This window comes from Typopeltis vanoorti, chromosome 17 (genome assembly GCF_054136105.1).
Source record: "Typopeltis vanoorti isolate ZY-2024b chromosome 17, IOZ_Tvanoo_1.0, whole genome shotgun sequence".
Taxonomy (NCBI): Eukaryota; Metazoa; Arthropoda; class Arachnida; order Uropygi; family Thelyphonidae; genus Typopeltis; species Typopeltis vanoorti.
In genome coordinates, this window is record NC_143565.1 from 81,716,535 (window position 1) to 81,743,223 (window position 26,689).

The 26,689-nt window shown below is 35.7% G+C and overlaps 2 protein-coding genes across 2 annotated transcripts in view; one reads left to right on the forward strand and one right to left on the reverse strand.

Moving 5' to 3' along the window:
- eIF2Bdelta (eukaryotic translation initiation factor 2B subunit delta) overlaps positions 1-26,689 on the reverse strand; it is a 380,912-nt gene that overhangs the window by 306,409 nt on the left and 47,814 nt on the right. The window lies entirely within an intron of this gene.
- The window catches only part of LOC150097559 (potassium voltage-gated channel protein Shaw-like), a 127,218-nt gene that overhangs the window by 52,801 nt on the left and 47,728 nt on the right, over positions 1-26,689 (forward strand). Inside the window, exons 2-3 of the mRNA XM_090407676.1 lie at positions 14,655-15,327; positions 18,872-19,793. Of these exons, the coding sequence (XP_090263802.1) occupies positions 14,815-15,327; positions 18,872-19,793 (1,435 nt within the window). The 5' untranslated portion in view covers positions 14,655-14,814. The remainder of the gene's footprint in view (positions 1-14,654; positions 15,328-18,871; positions 19,794-26,689) is intronic.

Sequence of the window (26,689 nt, forward strand, 5' to 3'; positions counted from 1 at the left end):
AAGCAAATGAAATTTCTCCATAATGGAAATGTACAGAAACAAATAAAAAATGTTCTATCCCTTCACATTTTACCAATGTCTGGGGACGTCTTTAAATTATAGGTGAATTTCATCGGACGAAGTCAGACCTGCTTATTGGAGGCACATGAGTTTATGTCTGGTCAGACGAGTATGCTAAAAAAATTGCAGTTTTTATACGATGTCTATACGAACATAACGAGGGAAATAATGCTTCTCAGACCCTCCTCTCTCTCTCTCTCTCTCTCTCTCTCTGTGTGTGTGTGTGTGTGTGTGTGTGTGTGTGTGTGTGTGTGTGTGTGTGTGTGTGTGTGTGTGTGTGTGTGTGTGTGTGTGTGTGTGTGTGTGTCATAAACGTGAAAATGCGAAATCAGTTAATTTAAACGTAGACGCTACTATTTACAGAAAATAACTAAGATTAGGATGTTAAGTTTGAAATCTTTGCAATCTGTAATCAAAGGCGCCTACACTCTAAACCCCACAATAAAATTACAGCTGATGTTTATCCTTGAAAGAATATGTGTAGTGATGTTATCTCGTAAATTATATCCAGACCTCACTAGAAGTTCACAGTTATTCGCATAAGTCCTTATTAAAATATATATAAAAAAAGTTATTTCAAGAAACAGATAGCAATATAAACCCGTCAGAAGCGCTTGCCAGCATGACAATTACTGTTATTATAAAGAAACAAGGCAGATACATTGCGATTGTGTCTTCCATTTGGCTTACACACACACATCCAGCAATCTAAAATGACGTCTATTTCGTTCGAGTAATTTTCTTTTGTCTACAACCACGCTTCGAAGACAGTTTATCTTTGAAAAACAATATACATTGTTGGAGACCGTTTATTTTAAATAATTTCATATATCTACTTATCAAAATTCGTAATTTGATGTTTAGAAATAATGGTAATGTCGAATAAGTTTTCCTTTTTTTATATATGAATCCTGATCAAAACGTTGCAAGCCTATCACGCATCTAGCTTTAGGGAATTCAGGAAAATGAATCCGTTAAGATTTAAATAATTCTACAAATAAATAAACGAAACCGCAAAAGAAATCAACGCTTACTCCATAAACGAAATACACGTATATTAAGCTCTCCAAAGCATTTCTTACTGCATGATCAACATATGCTGCTCAATAATCTTGTTAAAAGTTACTTAAGGTTACTTTTAACAATTGTCAGAATAACTCGGTGTTTTAACAAAAAATATTGTAAAATAAACGACTGTTTTTACGTTGTTATTAATCTCATACGGACTGGTGCAAATATTTGCTTGTAGCTACATAAATTGCAACAACGAAAGATTTTACCCACCGTTGTTAATTGAACATTTGGTAATGGTATGCCTTGTATAATTTCACTCTTGGCATAATGCCAATAGTAACACAGAAGTACGTCCATGGTAAAACTATAACTTTGCTCGAAATCCCTTCGCAGTGGAATCTATATATTACCTTCTGCTCTGTGTATACATTGCTTAATCTATCCGTGTTATTTTAAACATTTTCTTCCGGGATAAAAGCTGAATACTATATAAGCAATCCCAGATGACTGCTTTGAGATTTTCAATACTTGTTATCTGCAGCTGGTAAACTTGTTCTTTCATAATCCTCCAAAGTGAATTATCGTATGTTGTTTAGCGTAAAGCTTCGAAGTGGTTTTGTCATATTAAATCCTCGTCTACTGGATGTGCTATGAAGATATTTATGAAATACAAGAGCATAATATGCAGCAGTCTTGGCGAAGAATCCGTTTTAATTTGAGATTCATCTCGCATATTTATAGAACAACAACAAAAAAAAAAAACTTGTCCACTTGATTCATGAATTGGAATATCCAGATCACTGTCTCTGGGTTCATTAATGTGTATGGACTTGAACATCTTCAACCCGAAATCCTTTTTCATTATTTTTCGCAATGTTGAACAAACAGTGTCTGACTGAGAGGAACGCTTTCTTACAGGTATGCTTTCTACCAATCTGTGTAATTATGAGTTAGGCCGTTTTATACCATTATTATTCCTTCAACATAACCATAAATACATGTGTCACTGGAGAAAGAACTGATCTTGTTTGTTCGTCCCAAAGGCGTTCTGATACGTTGAACCGAGATAACGTGCGGATCACTCACTTTTTCCCCATCATTTTACTCAAACTATGTCGGTCGTAACAGAGTCCCGCAGTATGATTAGTGCATTGCTGAGTTTAGAGAGACATTCGTCTGTAAAACTACCAAAAGTAAGAAGATTTATATTATCCAGAAATGTTGCATGTATACATTGGTGTTCATCCTTGCACACCATAACCAGAGATCAGAATCCATACAAGAAGAAATAGCTTCAGGCTGTTAAACCCAACATAACCAAATTTTTGCAGCAAAGTTTGGTCAGATTAAGTTAATCCTAAAACATTCTATTGGCATCTGTAATAGTCGTATAACTCGCTCTCTATTTGCAGAAAGGACGAAACTTGATTTTTAGCTTCATATCCCAGACTTGCAGCAAACTACAGACCAGTTACAATGTTCATTACACTAGTGTAGCCTGTACGTGGTTATATTTGGCTAATGTGCAACTGCTCTTTCTTAGAAATGAGTGTATATCTTTTTATGTAGTGTGCTTCTACTACCACTACTACTGAGCACAACTTCTGTAGGTTCATTGCTTGCTGGTTTACATATTAAAATATAATACTTGTATCCATTGATTTATAAAAGTAACCCAAAATCTGTGGTTAATGATGAAAAAATATCTAAATCTGAAATATCAAAATCAAAATTCGTAAAAAAATAAAAACAAAAAAAAGATACCCATCTTATTTTTCGTATATGAATAAGGATTAGCAGCTTTTGCAGCAGTTATTTTCGATAGAAAATACAAATATGCTTATTACCTTCGTTTTATCCATCTTCTAGTGAATATGAGGAGCAACATATGTTCATTTCCTCTTCATTTCTCAAATATCACATCCCCAAGTTTTTGCTTGAATTTTCAAATAAGCCTATTCTTTTTCGGATAGTTTTCGGTAAATTTCGCTAAGATTTTGACATTATCAAAATCCATAGAGAAAAACTGTTAATGAACTCGGAATTCTTTTGTCAGAAATACGCAGTGGGCGCTTCTCAGTGGGCCTCACAGTTACCTTCTTTTAGAGATCTCAAAAGTGTTATTATGTCTTAAATCGATCCAATCTATCAGTACTAGTGATATCAAAGTTTAATGTCGGAGTTCCACCTATTATCAGTCGGAATAACTGGAAACTGCCGGCACATTTTTCGAAAATTAAGGTGGAAGCATGAAAAGTTTATTCATTTGATCAAATACGTAGTAAGCGGAGATGCGTTTTCTCCAAGAGAGTCCATAGTTCAATCAAAAGAATCAGATCCTTTGGTGGAAAAGACCAGAATACAAGGATTTTTCAACTGAAAGTTTGTTTCAAACTGCTAAGCCTTTCTTCTTGGAAAAGACAATACAGACTCTCCTCGTAGTGATAGCTACCTCCAGCTAATTTCACACAGAAAAGAAATATTTTCCTAATTTATTGCTAAAACATTTCCCCTGCAGTGTACTGGTTCCTATTCAGTCTATTAAATGTTCTTTGCAACTGCGTGTAAGCAATACTGGAAAGAGTACTTGATCTCTTCATGAACAGTTTTCTAACATAAAGCGAAATACATGGATGTAAAACAACAACAACAACGAATAACAATTTAAATTCTCGGAATGTATTTGAATTGTGCAATTTCAAGAGTGTCTTAACAGAAAGAAAGAATAAAAAAGAACGAACGTGAAAGTCCACTGCTTAGGAACTCCAATGATTTCTGGATGGACGCAGTGATTGCGTGCTTGTCTTAAGGGACAGAAATGTGATCCATGTATATCGGCCTTTCATTTTAACTGCGACAATGTTATCCACTACTAAGATAGTATATAAATATCCTACAACAAGGAAGTAACAGCTAAAATATTATACCGTAATAGTGGTTCTTTTCTGCATACTCGATAAAATTATTTAATCATCAATCATCACCAAATTCCTGACGTGTACCCTCAAGGGGTGTACAGGATATGATAGTACTACATGAAAAATTTACATCATTACTAACTTCCAATCCACAATTTTCCTCCAAATCAGTCTGTTACTTGTCAAGATCCCAACATTACTAGATCTTATATTTCTATCGTCTAAGGCACTTTGTACCGTATCAATCCACCTATATCTTGGTCTTCCTCTGGGTCGTTTTGCTGCCAACCTGGCAGAGAACACTTGTTTTGCTAATCTTTCCTCGCCCATTCTGTTTAAGCGACCATACCACCTGAGATTAGCTCTGCTAACGCGTTCCTGGATGCTGACAATGTCAAGTTCTTTCCTAATATCCTCGTTTTTAATATGATATTGCCATTGATGTCATCTGTTCACGCCTCTAATCTTTCTCAGGACTCTCATATCTGCGGTCTATAGTCTTTAGTCAAGTGTTTTACTTCTGACCCAGCTCTCAGATCCATAAATTAAAACTGGTTTGAACACCGTCTTGTATACAGCTAATTTAGTGTTCCGACTAATTTCTCTCTTATTCCATATGAATTTATTCAATTGACTGCCTACCATACCAGCTTTGTTGATTATGTTGTCTATTTCCATATTTAATTTACCATCTTCACTAAATATCATGCCCAAGTAGCCAAAATGTTTTACTTGTTCTATAGGTTTCTCTATTCACAATGCAGTTGATATTTTCAATGTTTCTGCCTATTTTCATTGTCTTTGTCTTTTTAATGCTGACCTTCATACTATATCTATTACAACAGTTATTCAATTTAGTCAGGGAATCTTGCAGACTTGTAGCGGATTTATTTAGAAGTAAAACATCGTCCGCATAAAGCAAGGAGCTGACATTAACATCTCCAATTCTGATATCATGTTTAATCTCACTTTCCTTCATAATGTGATCCATATAGATAATGAATAACAGAGGGGATAATGTATATCCTTGTCTCACACCAGATTTAACATTAAACCATCTTCTTGTACTTTCATTCACACTGCTGACTTACAACTCAAATAAAGACTAAGTATTGCTTGATATAATGCCCCATTGACACCATATAACTGTAACGTATTGAATAGCTTCTCTCTTGGCACCTTGTCATATGACTTTTCCAGGTCAACAAAACTTAAATACAGATCTTTGTTATATTTCCATGGTTTCTCAACTATTTGTCGTAAAGTGAAGATCTGATCCTGACAGCCTCTGTTTGACCTGAATCCAGCTTGTTCTTCACCAAGCATTTCTTCCATAATTCTTCTCAGCCGTTTATCAAGTATACTTGCATAAATCTTACCAGGAACACTCAGTAGGGAAATACCTCTGCAATTCTCACATTCAGTTTTATTTCCCTTTTTATATATGGGTACTATGAGAGTTCTACTCCAATCATCGGGAATTCATCCCTCTGTCCAGGCCTGCTGACTATGCTGTGCAACCACTGTAAGACTTTTATACCTCCATACTTCATCTTTTCTGGTCGAATATCATCTACTCCTGCTGCCTTTCCACATTTCAACCGTTGATGGCTTTTTCTACTTCAAGTATGGATATGTGTTTTTGACTGTATGCCTGTCGAGTGTTTTTTACCACTGTGCTATCACTGTTGTTTCATTTAGCAATTTTTCGAAGTAATTACTCCATACCTCCAAGGATATATTTTTCTCCAGTTTTCATGTCACCTTTATCATCTCTAATTCCTTTTACAACACTCTTTCCTCAATTTCTGAGCTTCTTCAACAACCTCCAGAATATTTTGCACCTTCTTGATATTTATTTTCTATATTCTTGTCAAAGTCCTCCCATGACTTTTGTTTAGCTAGTTTTACACAGTGTGTCGCTTTCTTACATTTGTCTCTGTATTCTCTAAGAGCAAAAGCTAACTTATTTTCCAGGAACTTTTGATATGCTTTCTTCTTTTCCTTCCCTGCCTCTTTAACTTCCTGTGTCCACCATGGAGTTCTGATTTTTCTATCCTTGCAGACAACCTCACCACATGCCTCTCTGGCAGAATCAATCAATGTTTTCTTCAGAGTTTGCCACTGAATCTCCAAGGTTTGGTTCCTGTTCTCAAACTCTTTCATTTTTTCTTCAATAATGTTTGTGTTCTTTAGTCTACACTTCCCATCTGAGAGCTGCTCAACTTTTATTCACTTTAAAACTTTCTTACATGTTATTCTTTTCAATATGAAATTCAATTTTATCCTGCTCAAGAGTAAATAGTGATCACTTCCAATTTCAAATCCTCTGTACACTCTGGTGTCCTGCACCAGGGAGAAAACATCTCTATCAACAATAGCATACTCAATGAGACTTTTCTTATTCCTTGCCTCTTCTCTCCATGTGAATTTGTGCACATTTTATATGTTGGAACATGGTGTTAGTAATACCCAGTCCATGTCCTGAGCAGAAATCCAACAGGTATTTGTCATTATTATTAGCTTTGCTCTTTTCTCCAAATTGTCCCAAAATATTTTTGTATGGCTGACAATCATTTCCTACTCTGCTATTTAGATCCCCAACAAGGACCAGCTTTTCCCTTTTCATTGTGTCAGTTGCTTTTTCTAAAGCGTCAAAAAATTTCTCCATTTCTACCTTAGTAGAATCTTCTGTGGGACCATAGGCACAAATAAGTCTCATTGTCCAATTTCCCATTCTGATATTTGCCCACATCACTCTACTTGAGACTGCCTGCCATTGAAGAAGATTAGCCTCATATTTTATGTTGAATACTATGGCTACTCCTTCTTTTTCTTGATTGTCATTTCCTGAATATAACATTTTGTATTTATTGCTCAGAAAGATCTCACCAGTTTTTGTCTTTTTTTTGTTTCAGTCACCCCTATTATGTCGATCTGGTACTTATCTAATTCCTCAGCTAGCTCCATTTTTTTGCCATTTAGGCCTTCTTATGTTGACAGTACCGATCTTTAACTCTCGGATGTTGAGTTGGGGTGTGCTTTGAGATTTGTTACAGTAGCTGACTTTTCGCTGTTCGCCCTAGTTCCCTTGCGAAAACAACGGGGACCTTGTTTAACCGGGCGACGCCCCAGCTGGTATGAAATTTTGTCATGTTGTACCATCATTTTCTATATTAGTTTAAGCCAATAAGAATACAATTTGGTCGGCTAAATCCCAAATTGCCAGCCCATCCTCGTTCGTTCAGTATCCAGGTAGATACCCAATAGGGTGCACCAGGAGAAATTATTTAATGGTAATGAAAATAAAAAATAAAAAAATCTTCGGATTTAAATCTTTCATGGATGGAAGTAGGATGCAGTCCACTTCGCCCCCCTCTCTCTCTCTCTCTCTCTCTCTCTCTCTCCAAGAGTGCAAAATACATGCTTTTATTAGTATGAATCGTTTTACCAACTTCCGCTCAGATTTTTTTTACATATGAATTAATCAGTTTTTAGCATTCCTGTGTAAGTATTAGTGACAATATGATATATTATTTAGTTTTCAAGATATTCATATTAATGATTGTTCTTGTTAGTGAAGAAAAAAAACACATTAGATATATGTAATCGGCAAAATATATCTAAACAACTAATTATTTATTTCGTATGATAATACAACGGCCGTGAGACCTTTTTACGGGGAGGTACGGCACTATCTCACCCTCCCCCCCCCCTAATTTTATCCGGGCTCGGGACCGGCATAGCTGACGAATCAGGCCTATGCCTGGGTTTGAAGTATTCCTGACTGTAATCCTTGTGTGTTCACGGGGCCGGTTTAGTCGTTCTGGTGGGAGGGGGTGCAAAAATCCCTACCCTGTATGAGACCGGCTAACTCCTTTATTCGAAAGAGACCAGATAAAGGTTCCTCACATCATGGACGGGAATCGAACCCAGGTCTTTCAGACCAAAGGGCTTCGTCTATACCGACTGAGTTACGGAGGCTCCAAACAACTAATTGTGAGAACTCATGAAAGTTAACTGTTATACTTTTCTTTTTTTTTTGTTGTTATTAACTTTATATATTGTGTTAAAAGCGAAGATAAAAATACGCTTTCGATCGTTCTTCTCTAAGAACTGTTAAACTAACTGCGTGGTTATTTTAGAATGTGAATCGCAAATTCTCTATTCATTTCCATTGTAAGCATTAGTTTCAGTTTCTTTAATCACCTCTCTTATCTCAAAAAAAAGTTCGCATTCTTTTTTATCATGAAATGAATTTGCTTTTTTTAATACAATTAGCAATAAAATTAAGTTCCCTGCTAACACTATTAAATGAGAGATTAATTAACATTGGAGAGAGAGAGAGAGAGAGAGAGAGAGAGAAAATGGATACAGGCTTTACAGTGTAATTTCATCAACACAGATCACCAAATATTTTGTTGTGAAAGCAGGTTTCATTTTCTGCCAGGAAATATTTTTTCCGTAACTATTTACTGATATCAGTAAAATGCAGGTGAGACCGAAAGTGACACCATTCTTGATAAATATGTTTGTTATATATTGCATATAAATTTCAGACATCTGCGGTCGTGTTAGTTATCGATCTGCACTGTCAAGAAAACCAGCAAATAGACTTGCCAGAATAAAAATATTTCCAAGGTCAATATAATCATACCTGAAAAATGCTTTTACGTATCTTAAGAAATAAATATTTCTAGCTTATCGTTTAGACTCGTTTTTACCAAATTTGGTCCCTAAATTGATCCGATTGAAACGAAATTTCAGATGACTTGACGATGTTTTGTAGATCGTAAATTCAAATTCCAAATTTCATTAAATTACTTCAGTGAGCGCAGAGCGTTCTTTTTTGTATTTCGAATCGTTTTGTCATTTAGCGCTAAAAAAAAAAAAAAAAAGCAGCGACAACGAATCTTATTAGGTGTATACTGCGCTAACCTGACAGATTGTAACAAGTGCTGAACCATGTGAGCATTATTTGCTAAACGAGCACCTAAACATAACACTTACAACCCCGACCTAACGTCATGGTCACGTAGTTTCCACCCACTTCGACAAATTTTCACCAAGTTCGAATAGATAATAACAACGAAAGGGAATTGTCATTTTTTAACGGAATAAAAATATTAACCTTTCTCATTCTTAATCGCACGACTTTGATATCACAAATCTATCTCCCTTCCTAACCTTCCCTAAGTATACATTCACATTAGTGACTATTTTTATTTGCATCTGACGCTCTTCGTGTCTTATAGTCTGCCTACAACTTACTAAGTAAAGAATACAATCAAAATCGGGAAAAAAAAACGGTTGGAAAAAAAAAAAAGGACATTCTCAACCTTACTTTTTTTTTAGTACAGTATATCACATTTTGTAGACACAGTTCTTTAGATTACAACTGTTTAAACATTCCTAATACATGAATACTTTATTTTATCACACACAGAATAACATAAAAAAATCCAGCGAAAAACTCCATAAATTCCATTTTATTTTAGATGACGCCAGCCTTAAACAAGTCACGCGATTCAACTGCTGCAGACCAACGCGTACATGTCTCGCGGATGCACACCAGTTCTAGCACGAGAAAGAAAAGCGATTTTTCCATTCGATGGCGACCGGTGTGTTTTATTTTAATGGCGATAACGAGACTAGGTTAATCGATCTGTCTATTTTCATAACATTGTATTTATTCAGTGTGAAGTATAGGACGAAACGTACCTGTACAAAATAAATATGATACAGGTAACTAAAATTGCATTTTTAGTAGTCAAAAATCATTGTTTCAAATTCCTGTTTTATATACCAATGTCCTTGATGTATTGTAGATTACAATTAAGTTTAAAATGAATAAATTATGAATGCAGTGTTTTAAAATATCAATAACCAAGAAATAATTTTCAATATTAATAATTAATCTCAATTCTTTACAAAAATGCCCTTTTTCACTCATATAAAAAATCGAAACAATCCAAACCTGTTGCTTTTTTTTTTTTTTGTACAGCTTGGCAAGTTGCCTGACTTCACTTCGAATATATTATTCCGGAAAATTATTTACGAACCACAAAGTAAAAATGACATTCTCTTACGTGTATGAACAGCTAAAAGAGTTGGGGGAAAAAATTAGTTTATATGAATTTTAATTTATTCCGTTATTTATATTTTATTTTTGAATAAAAGCTAAAAATGTATGCAAAACAGAGATTCTACAAAATAAATCAGCAGTAGAGAGAAAGATATGAATTTTTACCTGCGAAAGCAAACGCTTACATTCTGTCTTTATATATCTCGCTATCAAAAAAAAAAAAAAAAGAAACATCCTATAATTATCCTCCAGAAAATAGTGAGCATTTATGTATTTTTCTTTTAATGTGTACTTTTAGTTTTTGCTCCGAACAGTATAATGACAATTGTCGGAGTTTGTCGTTTTAAAATAAGAGGCATTTAACTTAAAACAGTAAGCTGTTTTGGAGCTTTACCTCCCACTTTCTTTCTTGAAATTCTGACGTCATTCAGGGATGTATTTCTGACAGTCCTCTGACCCGGGGTGTGTCCGTAATAACATGTCATGCTTATTTAATGAGTCTCTTTCGCTTGGTTGGTGTGGGTCGTCTGTCGAGTGTAGTACACTTGTATCGAAGCAAAGCGCATTAATATTAATATTAATATGCAAGAGGGGAATGTGACCACTTGCTTCGAGACCTTTATGTGCAGAGTAAAAGCAAAGCTTTATGCGAAATCTTGAATTCTTAACATGAAAGGGTGTGAAGTATATAAGTGTTCCAGTTGTGCGGCGACAAAAACAAGTTCTTGTAGTGTGAAGTCAGCCATGTACCTATACAAGTTTCTTGAATTAATAAGTAAACGGATCCAGATATTTTAGATTGATGTACGTCGACAATATTTTTATCCATGCATTCAAGAAGTCAAATCCTTGGAAATGTCTATACAAGACCGTCAAGTCTTAAAATGGAGTATTACTTGTGACTAGTCCTTACCTTACCTTACTGAGTGAATAAAATCGATGCAAACATAATCGTTCGGTCAATGGCTTAAGACGTCTGTATACAGTGATAGATGCTGTTATACTTTTCTTATTGCTAATCGATAACCATATTAAAAATATGTATTAGTCTTAAATTCTCGTTCTTCTTATTGGATGTTAGATTTTCTTCCAGGTACTTGAGATAAATTGCTTTACTACGCGTGAATGATTGCAATCCCCACTCCTACACACACACACACACATGTATAGAGACTAAAACAGTCTCCAACTTGAAGCTAAATAACACCCAACAGAATAGTATTAACAAACACAACAACTAAACAAATTAGAAAAAAATTCAAACAAAATTGAAGTGATTTTTGGAGATAGCCAAGAATTCTTGCTCAACTTGCACACACTTTGCTTGACTAGTTTAGTGGTGAGTATTTGAATTTGTGTGTTCACTCTTTCTCTAAAAGAAGCGTCGCAGTTAGGATCGCGTTCTTTATTAACGACTGAGTGAAGTTTTGCGTGACTACTTTATCGGCAAGACAGTGAACTCTGGCAGGGTCTAAATGTAATTATCAGAGCCGTTCATGCGCGTGTATTCTGATGTACTTCGTTATTTTTCTCTAATCTCTAGCTAGACACTTTTTTTTACTTCTTCCTATTTTTTAACTTTTTTTTTTTGCCACAACAACATCTGTCCTTTGAAGTTACCATCAGAAAGACCATCGGCGTTCCTTAGGGCACATTTCATTCACTGAGCAAAACATTTCTTCCAGCATGTCCACTAGCTATATTCTCTCTTCCTTCTTGTAGCAACACATAAATAGTATTGATGTAAAGCCAAATCAGTTCATCAGATGATTTTCCTTTAAAGGAAATGACTAAACGGCGATAATTATCTTTTCATTTTTTTTCTTCAAATCAATGGAGAAATCAGTTAACAAATCAGTTTTGCGAACTGATTTGTTTTTCCATATTTTGTAATATATAAAATAATTTTGTGCATGGTTAATGCATAAAATTCTTTGTGTGTGTGTGATAGAGAGAGAGAGAGAGAGAGAGAGAGAGAGAGAGAGAGAGAGAGAGAGAGAGAGAAAAGTAAATTGAAGGAATAACATGTTCACTAGATATCCAGATATTCGAAATAGAAAACTGAAGTACTACAAAAAGTAAAAAAGTAATAATAATGGATGTTGTAGGACACCACTCATTAAAGTATAAGGCCACTCGTTTTTTTTCCACATTGCATTCCATAATGCTGTATAAGGTGTCCAGATGATTTTGAGGAAACTAAACAAGGACATATTTTTGTTCAGAGGAAGAAATGCTCAGGAAGCTCACCATCTAAGGCAAGCACCTCGTGTATACACAGAACTTAAGGATCATTTAAAACAACTACTCAATTTGATAGTAGTTAATATAAGGCTGCGGGTTCGAATCCTGTTGGACATGGATGTTTGTAATTGTCTTCCACCTTCATACATTCATTCATTCATACAAGTATATAAATACTCTCCAAAGATGGAATGGGGCCACCGTGGGAGATAGATGTAGACCCAACCCTCCCGCAATTGGAGAGGCTTTCATCCTGTTGTGGATGGAAAAATAGGCTGATCATCATCATCACACTAAACGTCCAACCCTGTTCATTAAGTACTGGATTTATGTAGCTGAAATAGCATGCTTCAAAATGAATATTAATTGGCCCACATCCGATTTCACCCAATCTGTCGAAGGGTTTGGATCAGTGACACGACAAATATATTTTATTGCAAATTTACCAAAATAAGAGAAGTACATACATAGGGAGTAAATTTGTAGTTTAAAGAAGTATCAATGAATGAATTTTGAAGAAGTATCAATGCACCGTTGTTGGATCTGTTTTTTTCTGGTGAATAAGCATTTTTTCAGTATTGTGTAGACAAATTTTCATGGATGATTACAATAAAATCAAAGATAATATAATTTATAATTATTGTGACACGAAAATAAGAGTAATATATATCATATTGTTTGCTCTTATTCGACACAATGCAAAGTATTTTAGTAGTTTTTTATTTTTATTTATTTATTTATTTAATTTTTAGCAATGTAAAACTTCGTGTCGAAAGTTCAGTATACTGATGAAATCGGTCTTGAAGACCGATTCATTAACAGGAGAGATGTACACACTTTAATATTTTTCTTTATATGCTCTAAGTTTTCTAAACATTTTCTAATTTCTATATTTTTTATACTCTGCAACATCTAAAACTCGCTGGATTATCACAAAATTGAAGATTCTGCCAAATGTAAAACCTAAATATACTGTTCGGAGACTCGTACCTAAATCCACTCAACTCTGCAATTATCTAAGCAAATATTTGGTAAGTGTATACCAAAGATAATACCTTATATCAGAAATAAGGGAGCACATCTGTGTCTTAAATAAAGTACAAATGGTGCAATTGCTTAATTAATAAATTTACTATTAAATTCCTCTTATTAATTACAAATGTAATTTGATTGAAATCGAGAAAAAAAATTAATACCTAATTTGCATATCGTTTCAAAATCTTTAGAGATAATATGCGTCTTCCTGTCTGTGTTCTCTCTGAAGAGATTCTAAACTGTGCCAAATTATATTTAGTCATTCACGTTTGTGGAGGGTTATGGATGGTTTAGAATTACGATCGAAGCAATTAAGTCATAAAGCCTGTGTGCGTCTGCTAAAGGCATGTTATTCTGGCCAGTGTATCCAGAGAAAAACCAAAAAAATTCTGCCGCACTGGTTCGCTCACCTTTAGTTGAAAAGTTCTTATAAAGGGTTCGAACCCTTGTCCTTCCGGGATTAGAACTCAGGTCTTTCCCATCAGAAAGTGTCAACAACATCATTTGATTAGAACACCATAGTTGGAAATACCTCTTCTCTAAGTAAATATGTGGAATGAGTCAGATACTTCTGAAACTGAAAATATGCAGTGTAATGCATTTATGAATGTTTGTTAATTATTAGTTTTAATCATTGATCAAACCTTGCATTATTAGTTTTTACAATAATTAAATTTTGCATGTAACAAATATGATACTTTGATATATATATATACATACATGAGCCAAAACATTATGACCATCTACCTACTAAGTATTTTCAGCCTCATTTGGCCGAGGTAACCGCTTGCACCCATCTTGGCACTAACTCTACCAGACCACCGAAGGTGTCCTTCCCTATTCTAACCAACTACACAGAATAACGTCCTGGAGGTCAGCGACCGAGAAAGATACCGGCGGATGCTGCGTTCCACAAATGTTTAGTGGATTTAAATCCGAAGAACTAGACAGCCAGAGAAGTATACGGAATGCCTGGATATGTTCTTCGAACCATTCTTGCACAAGCGAACCCTGTGGCACAGGGCGTTGCCTGCTAGAAGAATCCAGATCCATCGTACTACCGTGTTACTATGTAGGATAATACCTGGTCTGAAACAATCCATAATCCCCATGCCAAGAAACTGCCGTCGCTGGCATGTTTCACGCCACTCGTGCACTCTAGTTGGCTAGAAACAGGCTGGGTGTTCGTAATGTTTTGGCTCATGAGCGTATTATCGGAATTCAACTTGAGAATTCAGATGAATTGTTTTATAGGAATTCTATATCATTTAACTCATTTTCCCTCTGCTTCTTTGCAGAACATGTGTTTTTCTCGCTGCATCCAACAGAACACAGACATGATCATCCTCTCTGACTGACATGAGCAGCTATTTTGCTAAAATTGGACCACTATGTTATTCATGTGGTCCACTAAAACACTTCGTGGTCTCAAGGCCATGAACTTGATCCCTTAAGGTCATGAACCTAGACGCAGAGAATCGTGTGGTGCTGAACGTTGGCGGCATCCGCCACGAAACTTATAAAGCGACCTTGAAGAAAATCCCAGCCACTCGCTTGTCTCGTCTGACGGAAGCACTGGCTAATTATGACCCAGTTCTCAACGAGTATTTCTTTGACAGACATCCAGGAGTGTTTGCTCAGATCCTTAATTACTACCGGACGGGGAAACTGCACTATCCAACCGACGTATGTGGTCCTCTGTTCGAAGAAGAACTCGAATTCTGGAGTTTGGATTCGAATCAAGTGGAGCCATGTTGCTGGATGACATACACACAGCATCGAGACACCCAGGAAACCTTATCTGTCCTCGACAGGTTGGACTTGGATACTGAGAAACCCAGCGACGAAGAAACTGCCAGAAAGTTTGGAATGGAAGAGGAGTATCTGGCCGGCACTTTGACTTGGTGGCAGAAGTTAAAGCCAAAAATTTGGGCGTTGTTTGATGAGCCATATTCTTCCACAGCAGCAAAGGTATCGTATTTTTTGCTTTTGGTCTATGCAACTCCTAACTCTTAAGTTTTTATATTTTATAATGCTTTTCTATCTTAGTGTTTATTTTACCGCAAGGAAGGCTGTACAATGATCCGAAAAACGCAGAATGATTTAGAGACTTTAGTTTATGTTAGTTCTTATATTACACTAATTATTAGTATAATAACCAAACAAGAATCTTCTAACTTGAAGCTCTAAGTATGGCATCATTTTTAAAATAAAATTCTATCTTTACCGTCTTTTGGAGATATACATATACAAAGACCAATCAACAAGCTTGTAGAAAGTAAAACTTTTGTTTGTTTGTTTTTTCGCAAGACGCTCATCAGTAGAAAATGGACTCTAGAATTATTTCCATTCTATGAAAAATTAACGAAGAGAAGAATATATTTCGAAGGTAATTTGTACTGTTAAAAAAAGAAATAAATAAAAACGATTTATAGACATTTTGATAAACCTTCTTAGTTATCCTTTAACTGTTTGCATATCATCATTTAATATTATGCTATGAAATGATATATTATTTCATAATCAAGTGGAAAATAATTTATACCATAAAATAATTTTCAACAAAATGCAAATAATAAGATTTATTATTAGATAGGATGTACCATAATTAATTTTTATGGTTAACAATAAAATATTCATAACTTTAATAAGTTAATAGTATATAATATTAGTTGGTGCGTACTACAACAACAACAACTACTACTACTACTAATAATAATAATATACTGTTTATGATTCAACATGGTGCAAATAACAGTAATAAGCTTTTAGAATACTGAATAGTTGAATCGAAGGAAAATCTCGAAAAATAATTATACTAAACAGATTTAATTGTATTAATCATGAACTGTTTCAGAGTGGGCCGCAAACCCCTTATGATATCATATTTGCGAATGCCAAACTTTCCTATTTTAATATTATACTGTATGGAGGACAGCATGGTTTTGTGAAGGGTAGATTGTGCCTCAGTAACTTGCTCATTTTATAATACAGCGACGGTTGAATTGGATAAGGGTAATGGATTTACAGTGATACTGCTGGACTTTGCTAAGACCTTTGACAGGATACCGCATGGAATTCTAATCAGTAAACTGCAGCACATGAGGATGGATATAGGGTTGGTGAGATGGATAGGATATCAGATATCAGAGAGTAGTTTATTTAGGAGTGGAATCCAAAAGAAGGCCTGTTATGTAACACTACTATTTAATTTGTTCATTAACGATACAGAAAAGGATCTGAGAGTAACTGTTCATTTATTTGCTGATGATGCAAAGTTGGGTAGAGCAATAGTGAACGCACATGATGTCAAAATTTTGCAGGATGATTTGGATAGATTGGCAGTCTGGGATAATGAGAATGGATGTCAGTTTAATGTAGCAAAGTGTAAGGTTATGCATTTTGGGGTGAAAAAATTAGCAGCAGTATATCACATTGGTGGAACTGTACTCCAGGAGGTTGACGAAGCCAGAGATTTGGGTGTGGTGGTGAATAGGGAGTTGAAGTTTAGGGGGCATATAGCAAAAGTGGCTAAATCAGCTCATCAGATCACTTGGTTACTGAAGAATACTTTGACGAGCAGAGATAAGCAAGCTATTGTTCCTCTTTATCGAGCCTTGATAAGACCCATCTTGACTACTGCGCCCAGATCTGGACCCCTGGGTTCCTTCTTGATGGGGAGGGAGTAGAGAGGATCCAGAGACGGATGACCAAGATGATAGCTGGTCTATGGAATGAACAGGTTGAAGATCTGTGGGTTACAGAAATTAAATTGGTTGATAGGCGGAAAAGGGATGATATGATTGAGACATTCAACTCACTGAAGGGGTTTTACAAGATTAATTCAGAGACAAGTTTTCAGAACAGGTCTGGTGATGGGAGAACTAGGGGCCATCCATGGAAACTGAACAAGAGTGTAGTTAGCAGAGATAAAACGAATTAAAGGATAAAACGAATAGTTGTTAGAACTAGGTTTTTTACTTGGAGAGTGGTGAATGATTGGAATAAGCTGCCAGAGTTTGTTGTGGGTGCAATGACTGTGAATGAGTTCAAGGCAAAGTATGATAGATACTGTGTGGATGTTGAATAGTTGTTCTTGATATGATGTTTAGGGCCTCCCTCGATGAGTCTAAGGACTCCTTGGAGTTGCCCGAAATAATAATAATAATAATAATAATAATAATATCTGAACACAACTCTAATTAGTTTCATAGCTTTTGTGAAATGTTGCAAGAACGTAAATCTTTTTAAAATGAAATAAAATCCTCATGATTCGATATTCTTAAAAAAAGCCGAATGTATCCTCAAGAAATATAAATACTAGAAATATGCACTTCAAAAAGCGAAAGATATATTAAAACGAGTGCAACTATCAAAAATTTTATTTATTAAGTGAAAACGTTTCGAAACATAATAAAACAAATAAATTAGACATAAATAAGGAGCAAATGTATTCACTGATATATATTCATTGGCCTCATGTCTTTTCGAAAAGACATTTGGCGCTCAGGGAATTCGTAAAGAGTGTTTTCCCCACTTTTCCCCCCTCACTTTTTTCCACTAGGTTTCCCAAAATTCATTGAAGAAAATTGCTTGAAGGCGTAAGTACACCGGAAGAGGTTATATTCTCTTCTTGGCGAATGCAATAAATTTTGAATACTTATCGTGTGGAAATGTTTTTCTGATAAAAGTTATCCGGAGAAACATCCTTGATTTTTATCTTAAGTTTGGAGCCCCCACTTATTTCAGTAAACGCTATCCTTTATGATTAAGTTGCTCACATCCGGAAACATTCCTCATGATAAGAGAGATGCAAATAGTTTAAATAAAGCTGAACTCAACACAGAAATTGAATTTTATGAGTTGCTAAGCTCTCTCTCTCTCTTTCTCTCTCGTTATTTCATTTTATTTTTATAAAGTAGACATTTCGAACCACCAAGATTCAATATTTCATGTCCTCAAAATAATAAGGCTTATTTATATAATTCCATAATAGATGGCACAAACTGTGAGAGAGAGAGAGAGAGAGAGAGAGAGAGAGAGAGAGTCTACTTCCTTTGAATTTAAAAGCCTTATTTTCCTTCAAAAATTAATTCATTTTAGTGATTTTATTTAACAGTTTTCATATTAAATGTAAAGTGTCATACAATATTTCAAATTAAAAAAATTTCTTGTGTAATTTGCACTTTGAATGTTACCCTTTTGCAACTTGTACTGAATCTTATTGAGAAAGGAGACGCTATATCCTTAATTCAGCTGAATGTCATTATCAGAGAGAAACTTCTCAGCATAATTACATATTATATAGTCTTATATATTCGTTTAGATTTTCTCTTGCCGCGGTTGTTAAAAATTATGGTCTAGCTGAAGCGCTGAATTGTCGCTATATCAAAATATAGCGACAATTCAGCTATTAAGAATGTGTCCAAGGAGTTAGCGATTCCTAACTGAAATAAGTCACTTTGCTATGTGAAATCATCCAAACAATATATTTCCTTGTCCTTTGTTTTTTCAGGTGATCGGAGTAATATCAGTCTTCTTCATCTGCGTGTCCATCCTTTCCTTCTGCCTTAAGACCCATCCCAACATGCGTGTCCCCGTCATCCGTAACATCACCGTCAGAACTTCACACAGCACGGTTGCTTGGACGCTCGACAAGACACAGACTAATCCACACGAAGCATTTTTCTACATCGAATGTGCCTGCAATGCATGGTTCACCTTTGAGATCACTATTCGTTTTATTGCAAGTCCCAAAAAGTTAGATTTCATCCGTGGAGCTGTAAACATAATCGATTTCACCGCCACCCTATCCTTCTACATCGATCTCGCGCTACAGAAATTTGCCTCTCATCTGGAAAATGCCGACATTCTTGAATTCTTTAGCATCATCCGTATCATGCGACTATTCAAGTTGACACGCCATTCTGCAGGCCTTAAAATCTTAATACAGACATTTAAAGCTAGTGCCGGTGAGCTCATCCTTCTAGTCTTCTTCCTGATCTTGGGCATTGTGATCTTCGCCAGTTTGGTGTACTACGCAGAAAGAATACAGAGTAACCCCAACAATGATTTCAATAGTATTCCACTGGGTTTATGGTGGGCTTTGGTGACTATGACGACGGTAGGTTATGGTGATATGGCTCCCAAGACCTACGCAGGCATGTTTGTTGGAGCTCTGTGCGCGTTAGCTGGTGTGCTTACCATTGCACTTCCGGTTCCTGTCATAGTGTCCAATTTTGCTATGTTTTATTCCCACACCCAAGCGCGCGCCAAGCTGCCCAAAAAGAGAAGACGTGTGTTACCCGTAGAACAACCTCGAGGACCACGAGTGATGAGGGCGGGGCCTCCCCAAGTAGGCCCCGACGGGCAAGTAAATCGGAGGGTAAATGCCTTAAAACAGAACCACCCTAAAGATTTACTTGGACCTAAAGTGGGTAAGAAAAAAATTTTTTTTTCTTTCTTATAAGAACTTTTATTAAGAAGTTATTACACCCAGTTAGAAGATCAACAAGATTAATGCTTGATATTTTACACTATTATGAATTGTTTCAAAATAACATAAAGATATGCTTATTATTACATTCGTGTTTGTTCGCTTGTGTAATTACTGGTTGTGTAATTACGAGTGTACAGTGGAGAACAGGATGCGTTCAGTCACCCGGGTAAGTGTAGCAGCGTGGAGCATTACTAATTAATCGAACCCACTTATAAAGAAGAGGGTTGATTCCTATCGTACAGCTCGACGCCTATCAATATTTCGCTCTTTCATGATTACCGAACATATGCTATCCTTTTGACCTTGGCGTTCATAACAAACTTGGCTCTTTTCTCAGCCCATACTTGCTGCTATGAAGATTATTATTTTTCCGTTATAAATACCGTAATAAAAGCCTCAATGTGTAGCCTTTATCATTTTTCAACTTGACACCAGCGCAATCGTTATTAATACAGCCCAGCGATCTTCCACTACTTGAATTACTTAGCTGGAGTCACCTGACAAGTCTGATGGGCTAATATTTCACTACTACGGCATCTGATTGATGGTTATATCTGCACTTATATCTTCTTAAGCAACGCTTAGAAGATGCTTTATTACAAGAGCGTGCTGTATAATTCGGTTGTGTGGGAGTTTGCAAATAATGCCGTGCTTTTAACAACACTCTTAATCATAATATATAAAGATTCACTTTTATATGTTTTTGTCTCCTTTATATGGAAACGGATCTTTATAATACTGCAGAGGGTGATAATTTTAGAGTTCGATCATTTTAGAATCGGTTACATCTCACAAACCGTTGGACACAAGGCACGAACAAGCCTTCTCAGAGAGGGGAGAGTGGAGGAGGATCATTTGTCTTCCACCTTAAGCTTAAAGGACACGTGGTGATTTTTTGGTATTTTAAAAGTTTCACAGCTTATTTTTATGTCTATCTCTATTAGACAATTGTGAAAGAATGTATTTTTCAGAAAAAAAACCCTAGAAAATTTTGTTGTTAAATAATAAGCATTCGAATAATGTCTCGCTATTTACGAAGGTCTTGAGCAAGAAAGGGAATGAAATTGCAGCTAAATTGTTTAGAAATCCACTCCTTCAGTTGCCAAAATGGACCGACTTGAGGATACACTGTCCTTATTAAAACTAAAATGCAGAAATGATTCTACTAACTGTGTGAAATGCACCTGTTCTGACTCCAATCAGGCGGAAGGGAACCACGCATTCAGAAGGAAATTACGAACACCAATTTAGTTCTTACAGCGAAAAAATAATATGGACTGTTAGCATGAAATTGTATGGTACACGAACTGTGCAAACCCTTAGATTCTCTTACTGATGTTACTCAAAAAAAAAAAAAAAAAAAAAAAGGCTGGTCTAGTGACATTAGTCATTACAAAAACCTGCACAATGCTAATCATCACGAGACATCGATAGTGTATATGTGGATATGCCAACGTCAAGGTTAGTAAGATAAAGAAAATCCGATGATTCACATCATGTTTACCCCACTGTAATATTTAAATGTAAACATTCCATCCCATTTTGTTCATTTTAACTTTTGTAATCAGAACAGAGAATGACTTCGATATCAGGCCTATAGTTTGAGAAAGAGTGATTATACATACAAATTTCTGCATTTGCTTATAAGGATTACTTGTAGATGAGTGAGACAAGTTAATCCCACCTACTTCGAAGCTTGGGTTAGCTTTTATGAAGAGAGTGGGATTTAGCCTTCACTATTTGTGTTGTTGCTACTGTTTATGTATGGGATGTAGGCATTGGATGCTAGTGATTTGTGATGTGTATATTAGTGTTAATGGTTTCTTAACTTTGTTGGTATATTTTCCAGAGTTCGTTTTTTTAATGTTCTGTAGTTATCTACGCGTTTTAACTTTCTTGGTAGGTTGTTGAGTTACGTGGGTATCTGATGTGATCTCACAAAAGAACCGTATGAGTTGTTGAAGGGTGTGGGGATGTAGAGTTGTTGTAGGTCGTGTTATACGATATGTGTCTCTGTTGTTTCGATAGGTGATGTTGAAGTAATTCCTTGTTAATGTCATGTAGTGTTTCAGGTTTTTAATGCTCAGAATTTTGTGTATCGCCATGTGCTTATCGGATATTGGTTGTTGCGTATCAGGTGTCCAGATCACTGTTGACACGATTTTCCTGTGTAGTGTTTCTAATTTTGTTAGGTGGCTGTTTGATGTATTTGCATAGACTGTTATTCCATATCTGAGTATGGATTCGCAGATACCGTGATATAGGAGTTTTTTTTTTTTTATGTTGGGTGGAATAATGTCTTTAACTTGGAAGAGTTTTGCTGCGGTGATCCGGCGTTTGGTGTGTAGGTATTCTATATGTTTTGTCCATTTAAGGTGGGAATCTATATAGAGACCGAGGTATTTTTCGTGTGTTACAGGTTTGATTTCGGAACATTGGCAGGTATTTTTGTTGTTAATGCAGCGGTATGTGTGACAATGTATCGATAGTGATGCAGGACGTATGATTCTTGGGTTGTGTATTATCAACATCTGTGTTTTGGCGCCGTTGATTATATAATAATAATAATAATAATGCATTGAATAAACATACAATAGTTGCATTATCAATTTCAATTATTCAGCATGTTTCATGTGGATTTCTCTCAAATTAAAAATAATGAGTTTAACTTTCACGTTGGTCCAATTCCAGAAAACGCAAAGTTTAGAAATCATCTGAAATTATTTATTTCAAATGCTTTATTACAAGTATCACATACGAAAATGCAACCAGAACTATATATACGTATAAAACTTTTTATTCGAATTTTCTTAGTCTTGAACACAGCAGTTCACAAATCCACTGCAAAATGTGTGATATTTTTAGAGTTTTCTCAAAATTGTAGTGTCGCTGCATTTTTTTGATGTACTATATGGTGTACTGCAAAATCATTAGCTGGTCTTTTTATCGTTTTATTAGCAGTAACCTGAGTTATGCGATTTCCGTTTGTCATAACAGTATAGAATTCAAAACTCCATTGATTACTGAACAACTTGGTACGGTTTTGATCTACTTGCATTCAGTGTTTTTTTTTTTTTTTTTTTTTAATACGACTAGACGATCATATGAACCTACTTTGTCATTACCTGGATATGAGAGCATAGACAATATTGATTAGTTTAATGATTCCGCTATCTAGGTCATTTTCGTTGTGAAAAATCGAATTTGTCTATTTATCCATTTTACTTTCGTTTCGTCTGTTTATAAAAGCAATTTGGATAACATGAACTTCAATTAGTTAGTAATAATGAGGGAAACTGGAAATATCTTTGCGCGTTACGGAAACTTTACAAACAAACTAAGAGTTATGTCGGTTGCTATTGATATTTTTTCTCATCAAATATGTTATTCACTTTGGTTTCCACTTTCTAAATTCTAGAACAAAAAACACCTAGTTTGTTTTAATAATTTTCCCACGTATTTTTCGCATTGCAGGTAAAGGTAATTAATACAGGAAAGAAGTTGCACTTTATTCTAGCAACTGTGAACAGTTAAGAGTTAACACAATTAATTAATACTGGCTGAAAAGAGCTTTAAAACACGTTAAAAATTTTTAATGAAACAAAGTTTTTTCCCCATTATCGAATTTTCGTTTCTAATTTATTTTCACTAATATTCCTATTTACTTTTATTAAATTCTCTATTATTTAAGTAAGTAATGGGCTTTGAGGTCTTGTTTTTCTTGAAAAAAAAACGAAGATGAAATTTGATGAAGTCTTTTTTTTTTTAAGTGGTGATCTGTAGGAATATCTGAAATTTCAGTAAGAAGAAAAATGATTATAAATGCAAGTCTAGTCATTCAAAGTTCTTCTAGATAGGATCAGAGAAACGCAAGTTTTTAAAATCAGCAATTGAAAAAAAAAAATCGATCACAGAATTCACATGATTTCACAATATATATGTACCAGGGTTGCTTGAAACGTTTGGTAAAAAAATTAGTTAAACGCATTTTTTTGGAAAAAATCGCCTTCATTTCTCAACAAGTCTCCATCGAGGTCTACACATTTGGTCCGTCCAGCGAATTTCCAATTTTTTCATCCCATCTAAAAAAGTAAGATTTGTCAAATTGTGCAAAATAGTCATTTCCTCGTTCGAAGAAAAAAATTTTCCCGGTAGTCAAATTTTTAAGTTTGGGAACGAGAAGTCACACCGGGCCAAGTCTGGAGAATACGGTGGATGTGAAACCAATTCGAACCTCGATTCGTGCAATTTCGCCATTGCGACGGCCGATGTGTAGGACGGTGAATTGTCTCGATGAAAGAACACCTTTTTTGTGCGCCAATCTTGGTTTTTTTCTTCAGTTCTTCTTTTAAACTGTCCAATAATGACGCATAATAGACTCCTGTTGCTGAGATCGTAGACTCCTGTTATTGTCTTACCCTATTCCAAATAGTCTATCATAATAATTCCTTGGGAATCCCAAAAACCAGTGGCCATCACCTTCCCAGCTGACAAAACGGTCTTCGTTTTTTTTTTCGGTGCTCTTTCACTGGGAATTGTCCACTGTTTTGACTGCTGCTTGGACTCAGGTGTGTAGTGGTGGTGGATCCAAGTTTCGTTCTACAGTCAGGAATTGACGTAAAAAATCCTGCGAATTGCGATTAAACATCGCCAAGCACTGCATTGAAATGTCTTTTCGCATGCGTTTTTGATCGACAGTCAACAATCGCGGCACACATCGCGCACACAGCTTTTTCATGTGCAATGTTTCGTGCAGGATATTATACACCCGTTCAGTTGAGATGCCTACGATCTCAGCAACCTCACGCACTTTCATTCGGCGGTCTTCCATAACGATACCATGGAATTTGTCAATCATTTCCTTCGCAGTGACCTCAGTCGGGGCTCCAGAGCGATTCATCTTCGATGGACTTACGACCACGTTTAAATTCTTTTATTCAAATATAAATAGTCTTTAATACTGGTGCAGAGTTCCCATGAACTGCATCAAACAGGCTTTGATCTGCGCGGCAGTCCACTTCTTCAAATAAAAGTGTTTTATCACTGCACGAAACTCGTTTTTCTCCATTTTTATGAAAAATGAGAACACCGTCATTTTTAATGTTTGCCAAACGAGAACTTCGTGTTGCGCGTGGCTAAAATTTTGCCAGGGGTCATGAAAAAAATGATACGTACCGACACTGGTATGAATGAACGAACTTATATATATATATACGCACATTCAATGAACGAATACAGCTAATCTTGTGATACTGCTTGATTTTGTACTTTCATTTGACATCTGCCCTTGAAGTGAAGCTACTGCCTTTTGTTTTTTTCTGTCACTGGCTCTACAACATGTGAGACGCCGCCAGCTATAAGCGGTTTTTTTTTTCTTAAATGACAGGCGAAGAAACCAAAACCATGCCACTTTTATGAATTTGGAATATCTTTAATTTTTATTATTTATTTAGTTCCAGAACTCGTCCTGAAATGTCTTGAAAAAAAGCGATAATTTATTTAACAGGTCACATGATCTGGTTTAAACAAACCGTATTAAAGAAAGTGGTTAAAAATTATTACAATGTCACACCTCGCCTATATATTATCATCCATTACGGTCGAAATGGATGATAAAATGCGGTTTATTTATTATTTAGACCGAAGAAAATATGTGAAATTTTTTCAGTCTCATGCGAAAAGTTTCTTCCTTCTGTTATGTAACATTAAAATACAGGACTGTTCCTTATTACCAGAATGGTGACAGATGAAAGAGAACTGCTTTATTCAGTATTTATGTGTCCCTTATTCAGTGTTTAACATTATTATGTGTCCCGAAACACTATTCTCGAAAATAGACCGTAAACTGACAATTTCTCTGTGAATCCTGAATAAGTAGCAGTTATGCCAGTTACTCTCTCTCTCTCTCTCTCTCTCTCTCTCTCTCTCCCCTCTGCCTCCCCCCCTCTCTCTGATCACATATCTCCCATTAATGTAAGGCCTTGTCTGAAAATTAGAAGCAGCAGAAGCATTGAACACTGGGATCTTTTGAAGGGAAGAAACACTTCGATTCTTTCCCCTTCAACCACCGTAATAACGTGATCTCAATTCTTCCTTTTCTCTCTCTCTCTCTCTCTCTCTCTCTCTCTCTCTCTCTCTCTCTCTCTCTCTCCCTGTCTGTTTTCAGCAGCAGCATTACATATGATAATTAAGTAGACGTTAATTACACTATACACGGAATGCAGCTAACCTTAAAAATTCATCAGGAAGTTATCTGCACTGAAAGATCGGGATTCGAATCCTCTCTAGGATGCAAGGAACCTTTATATATGATTTTTTCAACTCAAGGCGAATTAGTCGATCTCATAGAGAGAGAGAGAGAGAGAGAGAGAGAGAGAGAGAGAGAGAGAGAGAGAGAGAGAGAGAGAGAGAGAGAGAAGGCTTTTCCTACAAACTCGTGTTTTTCATCCTGCAAGACAGACAAGCCATCTCCAGGAATCCACGCTTTGGAAGAAATAGCAGACTATGATGATATGAGTAGTCGAGATGTTAATTCGGTCTTTATGAAGCCAAGATACTTGGCTGTGATAGAATTGAATTGAATCTCAAATAAGGGAAAGGTGGAGGCTTAGATAACATTAGTAACTAACTGAACTTTAGAGAACATGTTTCAATGCCTAAAATCTAAATACTCATATTCATGCTCCACAAATGTTGACACTTTTCATTTCGTTTCATTGGAAAAGGATTCACTTCAACAAAAAAATATTGCGCATTAATCTCTGACCATAAAGCAAAACGAATAAAAAGAACAATACCACATGTAAATAGTTACTGAAATAGCAGTAATTTTTT